This window comes from Chionomys nivalis, chromosome 13, assembly GCF_950005125.1.
Source record: "Chionomys nivalis chromosome 13, mChiNiv1.1, whole genome shotgun sequence".
NCBI classification, from domain to species: Eukaryota; Metazoa; Chordata; class Mammalia; order Rodentia; family Cricetidae; genus Chionomys; species Chionomys nivalis.
In genome coordinates, this window is record NC_080098.1 from 36,696,471 (window position 1) to 36,709,766 (window position 13,296).

The following is a 13,296-nucleotide window of genomic DNA, read 5'->3' on the forward strand; positions in this document are numbered from 1 at the left end:
CTGCTCGTAAGTCACGCCAGCCAGGACCCTGTTAAACAAACACTCCAGTAATATAAACTGGTGCTGATCAATCAACTGTCTAAAATCCACATTTTTCTGCTTTTTTTACTCTTCTAAATAAGTGAAGATCAATTAGTACTTACATTAGTTATTTGGGTGATATAGCTAGTAAATATGTATGACAAGGAGTACTGGTCTCTAGCTTCTGTAAGTGTTTGTGCTGATCCATCTTTGTCAAATTGACATAACCTAGGCATCTATGGGGAGAGGGAATCTCAGTTTAGAAATCACCCCTATTACATCAACTCTAGGCAAGTCTATGGACCATATTCTCTCTCTCTCCCTATCTCTTCCTCCCTCCCTCTGTCTCTCTGTCTCTCTGTCTCTCTCTCTCTCTCTCTCTCTCTCTCTCTCTCTCTCTCCCTCCTTTCTTAAAGAATTTTTTGTACATTTCTTGATTAGTGATAATCTGGGAGGGCCCAGCCCACTCTGGATGGTGACAGCCCTGAGCTGGTGGCTCTGGATTATATAAGAAATTTTAATAATATTGATATATTGTATTTGTAGAAAATGTCGAATGAATACATGTACTATTTTTCAAGGACCTTTGAGGGGGACTCTTTAAGGACAATTGACCTTTTCCTTCAATTTTGTCTTTTGTGATCAACAAAACCTCTGTTGTGTTACCCATAGTGGGGAAAGTAAAGTTAAATGTTAGCTTTGATGCCTTACTGTGATTTGCTGCATATGATGTCTAATTGGAATTTCCAGAGGAAGATGTTTTTTTAATATGGCTTTGTTGTTTGTTGTTTCTTTTTGAAGTGGCAGTAGTCTGAGGATACTAGGCAGAATAATGGCCCCAAGGAAAATCATATCCTAACTTGCTGGAACCTGTGAACAAATTACCTTATCTGTAGATGTGGTTGAGCTGCAGATCTTGGTTAAGCTGCAGGTCTTGATTTTATTTTGAATTATCTGTGTCATTAAATTAATGACCAAGGTCCCGTGAGAGAGGAGCTAGAGTCAGCCAGAAGAGAGAGCCAGATGGAGCAGGGAATGTGAGCAGCCTCTAAAAGCAGTGGGCGAGGCAGGAGCCCAGAGCTTCATGCTTAGCTCTAGAGGTAGAGGGATCTGGGTAGAGGACACGGCAAGTCCAACTTCGAGAGTGGCCACCTCTGTACTGAGAAGCCAGAACTTCATAGATCAGCACTTCCCCTTCCATGGCCCTGTGCATGTAGACTTGGTCACATAGGCTTGGGCTCCCTGGCTCCCCCTCAAGAACTCAGAAGGTCTCTACACTTCCACCATGAGAGGACACATGGAAGCATCATTTACCAGGTAGTATATTCGGTCTCTAATGCATGGAACTGCCATGTCCAGTCTTGCTTGGCCCATTTTTCTACTTTTTCCTTAAGAACACAGCCTGAGAACTCTGTATAGGCAATGTTCTGAGCAGCACTGACTGCAAAACCTACAAATATGGATACTGTGATAGAGCACAGAACTTTGTGCTTTTTTCATTAGATTCTAAAGTGGTCTGTGGTCTGGAGTTGAGCAGCCCTACTGCAGCCTGTCCTAGGAGCTGTGTTAGTGGCAGCAGGTAGGGCCGAACATTCGGTGTTCATCAAAGGCATCTTGGAAGTTTGCAGTATCTAGGTCTTGGCACACAGAGAGGAGGTCATCTGTTCCTGGCTTATAATGAGCTGCAAAGGCTGAGAAGTCATTGGTCTGTCTGTCAGCCCCGCTGCCTAGTAGTTCAAGTAAATTTTAGAGTGTATTTATTTCAGCTACCTGGTTTCACTAATGAAAAGTAAGCCCCAATGAGAGCTACAAAAGTGTGCTGGAAATCTCAAACTTTTAGGTACCCATAGGCAAGAAGAACTGTGTGCTAAGGAATGTCTATGGGGATGCTGAGCCTTGATTAATCTGCTCTGTTACTTTTAAAATATATATCTCTCTTGTTTGGCATTCCGCATACAGTGAATTCTCTTGTGCTGCATGTATGTAAAAAGTAAGGTCATTTTCTGCTTTATGAAATTATATTCTTTCGTAGCCTTGACTCCTTATCGGGTACTCCATTCTTAAGCTGAGAATCTGATGTCATCCACAGTTTGAAGTGTCAGTGGCCTCTTCCTGGGTTTCCTTCCTTAGCTTGCTGGATAGTTCAGACCCCGAGAAACTGAAATGTGCATAAAGGGTAACGCAGGGGCTGTTGACGTTCTAATTAGACCTGAAGTGGGGTCTTTGAGTTTTGTTCCTTTAATGAGTAGAGTAAGGTAGTTACACTTAGTAATACCCATTCACCCAAAGGAGGGGAAGGTGTTAAATCATTGTGGTTTTTGATGAATGGCTTGTACACCGAAAAATAAATTGGACAAACTGGCACAGAGCTCAGTGAACATGAAATCAGCTATTAGAAGAAAGCTTGTGAACAAATTCTGAGGTAGATATGCATCTTTTGATTAATGCCCTATCAATCATCCACACAGCTACCTTAGGTGAGTCTTGCTGTAATCATTCATGGTTGCTTACAGAAATACAGGCAGGAACTATAGCACTGCAGAAACACAATATTACTACTGATTCTTCTAACTTACTGTGAGCAATCACTGTTTTTACCACGTTTCTGCTTCCCTTTATTAAGGAAACACAATGTAAAATGAAAGGAGAGTCCCTCAAAGCCCGCTGGGTTTCTCCAAGGGTATTCTTAATGGTATTCAGTCTTACATGGGCAAGCTATTGTAAAGGAAAACTCTCTGTAGGAACAGTAGTAATGAATTCCCATTGAAGCCGCCCTTTTATGGGTTATAGTCAAATAGACAAAAATGTAAAGTCACGTTAATAAAGGGAGTATATCTCTGATTATTACTTAAAGTCGTCGAAATGGTTTGGATTTTGTTATTGTAATTATTTTATTCTCAGTTAATGTGTTTAGCAGCAATAGTAATTAACCCACCAGATTGGAAATTTGCATGAATTCTAGCTCTGATCATATGAGAAACCCTAGCTCTTTCTGGCTGCCATTACAGTTGTGCGGGTGTGTGCTCTCTCGTGCATGAGTGCCTGCATGTAAATTTATTATCGGATTATTTTTTTTTATAGAAGAGAGTTTTCCGTGTAGGCAGCTTTTAGTTCTCTATGCATTTTTAAGGCGCTGGAAAAGTCCTCCAGAGTCCGCTGTTGCTTTTAGAGGGTTTGATTCCTCTACTCTGCTCACACAAAGAAGCCTCTGGCCACTGGCCATTGGCTGGAGTGTCCTGCTATATAAGTAGCACTTCCTGGGAACCAACTATGGCCTGGGATATAGGTGGTAAAATGAAGTGATGACAGGCATTAGCATGCATAATGGGGTGTAATAGACACTTATTGCCATTTTGCTGGAGGAGGGAGCTGTGCTCTCCCATTGGAATATGCAGCCATCGAAGCCCATTGATCACTGATTTCAGTGGGGAGAGGTTAATCCATCAGCTCCTGTAACCAGACGGCACTGATGGAAATTCTTTAGGTGGCATTCTGGATGAACCAAGCTTTCCATCTTTACAAACAAATGAGTGATATGACAAGCATGGTGTTCAAAACACATTTAACCAATTGATTTTCTTTCCTCTTGTAATAAGATCTGGAGACATATGAAAGCGATCGGTGGAGCTAAGATTAAAGGAATTGCTCCATGCACAGGAACAAGTGGAACCCAGGGCACATAAAAGTACTATAAAGCACGTAGTCACCCATTCTCTCTTTTATTAAAAGTTTGTTATTGCAATAAATAGTTATTATTGAGCTGATGCCCCTTATTTCCACTTTCTAGCATCTGACATCAGGGCTGTGATGTGGGAAAGCTGTGCACACATGTCTGCTCTTAGAGTTCTGGTTTTTCTGGGAAGTGTTCGAGACATTTGACAGTGATTGTGTCTAACTTCTCACCGCAACAGATAGACTTGGTGTGATTGGGTGGCTGCAGTCGTCAGCATCCTTGGTTTGTGATAGTTTCTGATGTCAGCGTGAGTGACACTCTTTCTCTTTGTCTTCCTCCTCAGCCCTGCCTTGAGCTTCACCTACCCCTCTGCCCCTGTGTCTCTCCATATGCACCAGCAGATCCTAAGCCGACAGCAAAGCTTAGGCTCAGCCTTTGGGCACAGCCCTCCACTCATCCACCCTGCTCCAACATTTCCGACACAGAGGCCTATCCCTGGGATCCCGACGGTTCTGAACCCTGTCCAGGTCAGCTCTGGCCCTTCTGAGTCCTCACAGGTGAGTGACGCCGCTTTGTTTCATCTTGGTCAACAGAGGCCTTGTCATCACACTGGCTCTTAGTGCCATGGGGTTCATCATTGTCGAGCCTTTGCATGGGCATCTTGTCTCTCTCAGAAGGTCTATTCAGTGAACCTGAACAGATGAATGTGAACTAGGACATCTTATATCAGAGCCGTTTGCTTGTGACTTAAAAGTAGACTGCCTGATACGACCATATATAAACTACGTCTGTTGATAGTCGATGTGTGTGGACTCTCAGCCACTGTCCAATCCCTCTACTACAACCAGGCTACTACTGAGCACTGTATGATACTCTTGAGTAAACATAGGCCTCCAGTCTCTCTACTTTTTTGCCAGCCTGATGTGATTTAAAGAAGGATCTAGAAGATATAATTGAAGAACTTCGCTAATAGTTTGTACTGATCTCCCACCCAAACTCAACTCTTTTTTTAAAAAAAAAATATATATATATATCTTTATTTATTACATATACAGTGTTCTGCTTGTATGTATACTTGCAGGCCAGAAGAGGGCACTAGATATTATTATAGATGGTTATGAGCCACCATGTGGTTGTTGGGAATTGAACTCAGGACCTCTGGAAGAGCTGCCAGTGCTTTTAACCTCTGAGCCATCTCTCTAGCCCCCAAACTTTTTTGGAATTAGCTATAGCTCGTTAATATCTAGGACGCTCACACTATTCTTCAAGCTTTTAAAGTCACCAGCAGTGGATACTCGGGTGTTGGAAGTGAAGAGTGCAGCATGACGGCACTATCTAGCTTTGGTTGCATCGGCTGGACTCTCCTATGGGCAGCTGGCATTGTCTGAATTATTGCCCCATTATCAAATAAGCTTTTTTGTTTTTAGTAGCATTTTCACTTTTGCTCTGGTTATTAATCAAACCTAATTTTCCTTTCCCCCTGCAAATATGACCAGCAGAACAAGCCCACTAGTGAGTCTGCAGTGAGCAGCACCGGCGATCCTATGCATAATAAACGGTCTAAGATCAAACCCGATGAAGACCTCCCCAGCCCAGGGTCACGGGGACAGCAGGTAAGATACCCCGGTTTTACAAACCAGCTTTGACTACTCTCATGGAGATGTTGGATCAGGCCCCCCTCCTCCAGACTTACACACAACATTTTCTTACCCACTGTATGCTTGACGTTGGTCGTGTGTTTGAAAATGGGCTAATTAGGGATTGATGTAATTCATTTCTCTAGTTCAAAAAATAAGCACCAGCAAGGAAGGAGGCTATGTAGGGTGTGTGTTCTTTTTTTTTTTTTTTTTTTTTTTTTTTTTGGTTTTTCGAGACAGGGTTTCTCTGTGGCTTTGGAGCCTGTCCTGGAACTAGCTCTTGTAGACCAGGCTGGTCTCAAACTCACAGAGATCCGCCTACCTCTGCCTCCCAAGTGCTGGGATTAAAGGCATGTGCCACCACCGCCCGGCGAGGGTGTGTGTTCTTGATAAGTGAGATGGCGTAGAAGTTTTAAGTCATCACAGTCCATAAGTCGCTGGTCAGACTTCATCTGTTAGCGGACACAGATGTGACTAGGCTTCTCATCCCTGACTTTGAGTCAAAATTACTGAATTTCTGACCCATGCCTAAGCTGAGGCAGAGTTTGTAAAATTCTCTCCACTTTTCTAATTTTGCTGCTTCTCACAGGAGGGCTCAGAGAACCAAGAGAAACTGAAGTACAGCCATATAGATTCTGGACTGCCTTGCTGATCACTTAGGTCCGGTTCCCCTGAAGAATGTGTATCCAGATTGTCATTTCAGATGCTCTTGAGCCAGACGTGAGGAGTTTCAGCAATGCTATTCTCCCTCAAGTCAGAGCTGAATGACAGTCCAAAGGTTCACAGGATCTGAACCTTGCTTTTATCAGTATGGTTCAACCCACACTTTACCAAAGTGTGGTCCCGTCTCCCTCAGTGAGAACTTAGAGGGGGGGATAAGGTTGTGATAGGGCATTCTGAAACCATCCTTCTTACAGTTGACTAGACAACAAACAGCCTTGCTGTTTATACCATGGTGTGTACATAAACAGTTTATCGTATAGCCCTAGATCAAGACTCAAATCTACACATCTAGATATTGCCTAGAATCCTGGGGATTATTTGAATTGCATTCACTGTGAGGCTATCATAGAGGACTAGAAGAGTCTGTGTGCTGAGCACCAGGTGCTCTTTCCCTGGCCTCTACCGTGCAGCAGACCAGCATCTCCCTGAAGACCAGAGGCTAAACCAGGAAGGCATGATCCTGAAAGAAAAGTTCCCAAAGTGCCCCTCACATTATGGAAAAGAACTAAGAGTATTCAAGAGCCATCTGCCTGCATTATAAGATATATCAATAAACATAATCGAAGGGAATCAAAACAAGCAAACACAATAGGGCCAGTTTGAGGGAAGGCAAACACGTGCTACTTTTATGGGTTTTGTTGTGCTTATTTTTTGCTTAGGGTTTGTTTTTTTATTGTTGCTTTTTATTTGTTTTTGTTTTTAAAGATGTCAGTTTGGTTTGTATCCCAGGAACAACAGGACCTGGTATTCAGGATTTTTTTTTCCTTTGTTATAATTGGGCTACTGTCTTACATCACAATTTAAAATAATCTCAGAAGGTATATTCAGAATATCAGAAGCAAAAATACGTACAAATGCTGGACTTCTTCATTTCACAAAACCCAGCTGGTAGTCCTGGCTTTCTTTTATTTTCCTGAAACGTCAACTTTAGAGGAAAACAAATCTAAATGCAAGATCTACTTTCTCCTGTCTTCCTTGCCACAGTGCCTGATTTTCCCTCTCTGCTTCTTGCCTCCCCCCCCCCCCCCCCCCCCCCGCCCCCACAGGAACAGCCTGAAGGAACAACCCTAGTCAAGGAGGAAGGGGACAAAGATGAAAGCAAGCAGGAGCCTGAAGTCATCTACGAGACAAACTGCCACTGGGAAGGCTGTACGAGAGAGTTCGACACCCAGGATCAGCTTGTGCATGTAAGTGACTGGTGTTCGGGGACGTGGCTTCCCAACTCGGCGACCTTTGCGTGAGGTCAGCTGCTCTGACCCTGCACGGAGTCAAGTTTCTTAGTTGGCAGCATTGAGAACTGGAGAGGGCTTTATGATTTTTCTGAGAATAAAGAAAACTCCGAGCCACAGTGCTTGACCTGTGCAGTCAGCTAAAGCTTAGTGTAAAATTCAATAAAGTCTTCAATAGAGAATGTAATGACTCTGATCCTGTAAGCCAGAAAACACTATTTTCAGTCAGAGGCTTTGATGGTTATTGAGTAATAGTAAGCTGGACATGAATTATTATTAACCTTTTAACTAAGTTTGATTCCCCTTCCAAGACCCAGTAACAATGTAAAAAATTACAGAAACAGATGGTTCCTTTTCTCCTCTTGCAGACTTCAGAGTTTAAAGAGCTTCCTATTATTGTATGTCGCAATTGGTGCTTTAGTTTAAACCCAGAGACACATTGTGGGTTAAAACTTGCATGGAAAAGAATTGTGTTTAATGATGAAAACCCCGCAGTAGTCACCCTGGGGGCACCTTTTCCTTCTCGTGCCAAAGCAAGGCCAGGTATCTTTTCTTCACTTTCTAGTGCTGTCTCACAAACACAGATACCTACAGCTCCTTTGCCAAGGCTTCATCGTGCTTGGAAGTCTCAAAGGAGAGTAGAGTCTTCTTGTTGAATGGGACCAAGAACAACTGATATGGAACTGCATTTACAGTGTCTAGAATATGAAGACGTGGACTCAAGTGGTTTCTATAGAAACACGGGATCTCGTTAAGGCACTAAGGGTGGTTTTACGAAATAGGGCAGTTTCTTGTGCTTCTCCTGTGATACATGATCCGACAGAGTGTTCCTGTAGTGATTGCTTCTTCCTCTTGCATGAGACACACTCGTACTCATCTGTTATCTTACAGTATCTTTGCCTCCTATATGATTCATGCTTATTGGAGCCCCCATCTATTTTGACTAAACACTAAAATTATAAAATCACTGTGCTTTATATGTTGTGTGAGCTTTTCAGTGGTTATTTTCGGAGCTTTGATTGTTCTATGTCATGTATCCTGCACAGTTACCTAGTAGCATTAAGTTCTGCAGAACAGGTTTTGAGAAATCTGTTGTACAGAATGTTAGATTTCACATCTCACCATCAGGGCCTCCTTTACCCTTTTCTTTTTAAATTATATGTATCACATCGTGTTTGTAAAAGTAAGTCAAATGTTTTTAATTAAGGTATATTTTCAGATTTTTCCATACTTGTAATTTGATAGGCTTTTTTTCCCCTCTTTAGTTTTATTCAAGTATTAATTTTAAACTAAGTCTGTCTTAATGACTCTATTTGTGCTGAATTTTTCATGGAAAGCACAAAGGTCTTGTAATCATAAGAGGGGAGAATTTGGATTTTCTTTTTTTTTATTACGAATTGTTATCTAAGAGTAGCTAGCATGTGCCAGGAACATCCCAGGGAGGATGAGGGTATGGCAGTACCTTAAACTTCCCACTGCCTAATGCACGTAGGCTGGTTTGGGTTTGGGTTTTTCCCTTTTTATGTTGTAAAGGCAGTGACTATTGTAGTTATTTTCTATAATCTTGATTCCAATATTCCCCTGATGTCCTTATGGGTCAGAATAGTTTTAAGAGAAGGCTACTGAAGCTGCAGCTTGAATGGACATAGTATTTATGGTTACATAGAACCTGTTTTTATGTGTTATGACTGCACACACAGAGAGAATGGAACTTTAAAATCATAAATCAGACGAGATAGATTGGCGTCGGGATTTAGTCAAAGTCCACTGTGTTACCTCTATGATGATAATTTTATTCTAAACTAAATTACAAGAGTAAGCAAACTGAGTCAATAAATTTAGAGTTGCAGCTTACAACATGAAACCTCCCATTCCTATCACTTACATTCCTTCTACAGCGCAGGAATTCCACATGTGCGCATTTCGTTTGCCTGTTTGTTGCCTTTCCACAAGTATGCGTTCCTACTCTGGGTGCTGCTGCAAGCATTAGTGGTGGCCCATTCTGAATAGGTGCCTTCTATTTTGTTGATTAAAGTAACAGGTACTTGGCATTCACCTAATCGCTTTGGTGACAGATGGAATATATACCAGTTGCAAAGCTCGTTTTTAGGGAGGCATTAACCATTTTGGTTGTTACCACTTTCCTTGGAGAGCAGACGTTTTCTGATTAGTTGGATTTTCGTGCCACATACAACCAAGCGGCAAGGTGTTAAACCATTCTGTTGCTCTGCCTTATTTATAGCCATGACCCATTCTTTCCCCCCTCTTACAGTTAATAGAAAGATTCATGATTCTTCATGGTTGTCTATCTAGTGTCTGACAGTCCCGACTGCCTGCTAAAGCAAGTCACTATCTATAATTGATATCCTGCCGTGGAATAGGGTGCTGGCTGCAATTGAAGGGCTTTGCTGAAAGCCCTTAAATCCTGACAAGTTCTCCCCTTGTTCTGCTTCAGTCGCTGAGCTGCAAAGTTGGAATTCCAGAGCTATTTGAACTTGGTGCAGAAGAGAGACATGTGTTTCACATTAGCAAATCGCAAAGTTGAAGAAGAGAATTAGGAACTGGCTGACTTAGCCGGTAGTCTCACTTCCAGTGCGGTGCACTCCGTGTTCCAGGGAACAGATGACCTCGTCTGTTACTGTCTGAACAGATAGACAGAATATTGCTTTTTCCCCTCCCCTTTTATTTCAAGCCCCTTGCCTTTCTGAAATGGATGTTATTCTAGGTGTGCTGCTGTGGGATCTATTATCACAGCGATGTGTAATTAATTTCATTTCTCAGAAAAATAATTATAGCCGGGCCTAGTTGCTTTCCAGCTGGTATTAAATTTGTGATAAATTTACTTTTATTACCAGAAGCTAGGAAAACAGACTTGTATTTTTGTTCACCAGGTTTTTGTTATACTTTGTCCCTTTCTTGGTATCAGTTAAATTAGAAAGCCACAAAGGCACAAGAAGAATATGTGTTGAAAAGTTAATTACTAGTACTTGTGACTGATTGCATTTCTTATTGATTTGTCAAGATCCAAGCCTGACTTCTGAACATAGTCTGCTGTTTCAGGGTAAGCTGAAAGTCCACACCTCTCTTCCGTTTTGAATTAGCCAGGCTCTCGGCTAGCGTGCCTTATATTACAAAGGACCCGCATTTTAAATGTAAATGTGTTTCTGAAGTTGGGCAGAGTCAGCTCTCAGTCTTTGCTCTTCTGCTGCTGTTTCTTACTTACTTGCCATAGCTTGTGTTTTGGGAAGAGGCCCAGCCTGGCTTCTAGACTTTGCTGACCTCTGCTTCTTTCTTTGAATTTTCTTCTAGAAGTAAGTTGTGTTTTACTTTGGTGGTAGAAGCATTTGAAATTCTCATAGCATGAAGTTCAAGGTCATCTCGTGTCCTCTGAAACCTGTACATTTCAGTGGCATATAACAGTCTCCACCAATGCATTGCAAGGCTTTTTTTAAAATAGAGGAAGAAAAGGAATAAATGCCAAAATAGTACATTTTTCACCCATGCTTGAAAGCATCCTTGTTGGCATCTGAATGAAGAAAAATGGTGTAATCACCTCTTCTTCACCTGTTAGGACAGCTTCCACTCATTGAGTTGTTTAAACAACTCAACTCTCTAGTCTTGTTTAGTAATCGATACTAAAAAGATCGTTCCCAACAGTCTACAGCGAGTCAAAGTGTTTCTTAGCAGTTTGTTCTTCAATGTCATCCCAAACAGAATGACCTAGGACAAAGGTTCCTTAGCAACTACAAATGAGGATGGCGCCTTAAGACTGCACATCAGAGACCATGAGATATATTTATGATAATATCCAGCTTCAACTAGGTGGCATTTAAGTAAATGCAATCCTCCGTTTGGATCTTTTAAACATGGTGTCAGTTTTTTCCCCTTTTTGTAGAGTGGTTAACCATCTACCTGGTCTATAAATGCTTTCATGTGTGGCAAGTTTTGATCTTCCAGAGCATGCTGAAGTTCCCCTCTAATCACTTTTGCTGCCAGTTGGCAGCATCCTATATGTTTGCAGCATAAAAATCAAGGCTTTCACTTCAGTATCAGAGGTTTGAATGTAGAGAAAGGTCATGGAACTTGGGGAGAATCGTATCTGTAAAAACACAGCCTAGTCCTAAATTTGCATTTCATGCTTTCTGTTTAATTTTTATCACTGTACTAGAGCTGCATTGTACATCCTTACCTAAGAGAAAATTAGGTTTAAGATGTGAGAATGGTCTCAGACATGAGTCAGAGATTAGTTCCATGTGCACACACACGAAAAAAAAAATCTAAAATGCACAAGTAAAGATTTTGATCTAGTTTCCTTCTTTGTGGAGTTGCTAGTTCGTTTTCTTGCTCTAATTATTTGGAAACACGGCATGTAAAATACAGACTTAAAAACTGCAGACTTCAAAGTCACTCTGCCATGATTTTGCCTTAAGGGTTATATTCTTTGTGAAGTTCCTGACCGAATTTCACCTGCAGAAAGTATTTCCATAAAAATATATCCAAGAGATTGGTCTGAAAGGTCAAGAAACAAGGGCTTTCTGACCCACTGCTAAAGCACCCCTCGGGCCCAGGTAGATTCTGAGTAGCGGCCTCATCCCTGCCCTGACTCGGAATGCCTTCCCAGACACCATTTGACCCTTCCAGACATTATTTTCTCACTTATCAGACTGTGAAACACTCGTGAAAATAAATACTGTCCCCGATATCCAAGGCCAGGCAGAGATCACATACAGGGGGCCAAGTGAGAAACAGACATCAGGTCAAATGAGGCAATCCTAGCTTGCGTTTGGTTTTTGAAGATTGGTTTGGGGGGGATGATGCGATGATTCTGTTGGCCTTTGGGGCGTCAGTGTCAGTTCCAAGACTTATTTTCTGTTCGTTGTTGCTGGACTGGGAAATACATATGACTGGAGCCAGTCAAATGCTGTATGGGCCACAGAGAGTGCCATATTCTTAGTACTCAGTTCCAACACTGGCATGGCTACATTTAAAAAAAAAAAGCACTTAAACTCTTAAGGAATGGAAGAAGTAGATATGGAAACATAAAACTTTTACCTTCCCCTATCATAAAAATCATCCTAAATATAATGTTAGTGATCCTCCTTATAAAAGAGAAAAATAGAAGGCTCTTTAGAGGTCGTTATACCTGTTAGCTTTAAATTGCTTTTAGGTGGTGTCCAAGTAGGGATATTAGCGTGAAATCAGTATCTAAAACTTGGTGAGCAGAACCCCGTTCACAAAGCCTCCTCAGAGAACCTGAGAGGGCTCTGCCCCCTCCCCTTGCTTGTGTAATGCTGACCTTTAGAGGCTCTTTGTATGTTCAGTGTCCTGGAATGCTTTTGAAGGCTCTCCTTAGGGTACCACTAAACCAGAGAGCCTCGTCCTCAGCTCTGGAGTAGATCACTCGCTGTTGTAGACACTATCTTTCATGCTAAGAGATGTTGAAAAGCATTCTTCCCACTGAGTGCCTGTAACACCTCATCCCTCACAGGGCTAACCAGAATTGTGTGCATTACACGTATTATCGGCTGTAGCCTGGAAGGCTAAACAGCCTCTATTTGTCCTCCAAAACTTGCAGCAATTAAAGAAAAATCCCTCCTACTTTGTAATGTTCTGTTTAAAAAGTAAGGGTGGGCTAACCTGTTTTGAAAAATCTGAGACCATCAAAACAAAAAATCAAATGTATGTGTGGGCAAGTGGGAAGCAAGGCGAAGGTTCCTATTTACCCATGGGCGGAGCATCTTGGAAATGACACTTGCTGAGGTTGGTCGCTCCGTAGTTATCAATAAGACGTACTGCCAGCCAAGCCTCTCATCTCTGTGAGAAAAAAAAAATGCTAGCATTACTTCTGCAGACCCAAGGAAGTGGCTCAGACTCCAGCCTCTGAAGTCACAGTAAGTGGGGTTGGAGATCACGTGCTTTGACAAAAACCAGCTCCAGGAGCAGGAAGTCATTTCTAATGTAAAGACTTTGAAGATTCAGGGACATTTATGTTTTTCTGAGGTTAGCCAAATGC

At 41.9% G+C, this 13,296-nt stretch overlaps 1 protein-coding gene across 1 annotated transcript in view; it reads left to right on the forward strand.

The window, feature by feature from the left end:
- Gli3 (GLI family zinc finger 3) overlaps positions 1-13,296 on the forward strand; it is a 265,892-nt gene that overhangs the window by 192,369 nt on the left and 60,227 nt on the right. The window contains exons 8-10 of the mRNA XM_057787815.1: positions 4,038-4,251; positions 5,194-5,307; positions 7,101-7,241. Of these exons, the coding sequence (XP_057643798.1) occupies positions 4,038-4,251; positions 5,194-5,307; positions 7,101-7,241 (469 nt within the window). The remainder of the gene's footprint in view (positions 1-4,037; positions 4,252-5,193; positions 5,308-7,100; positions 7,242-13,296) is intronic.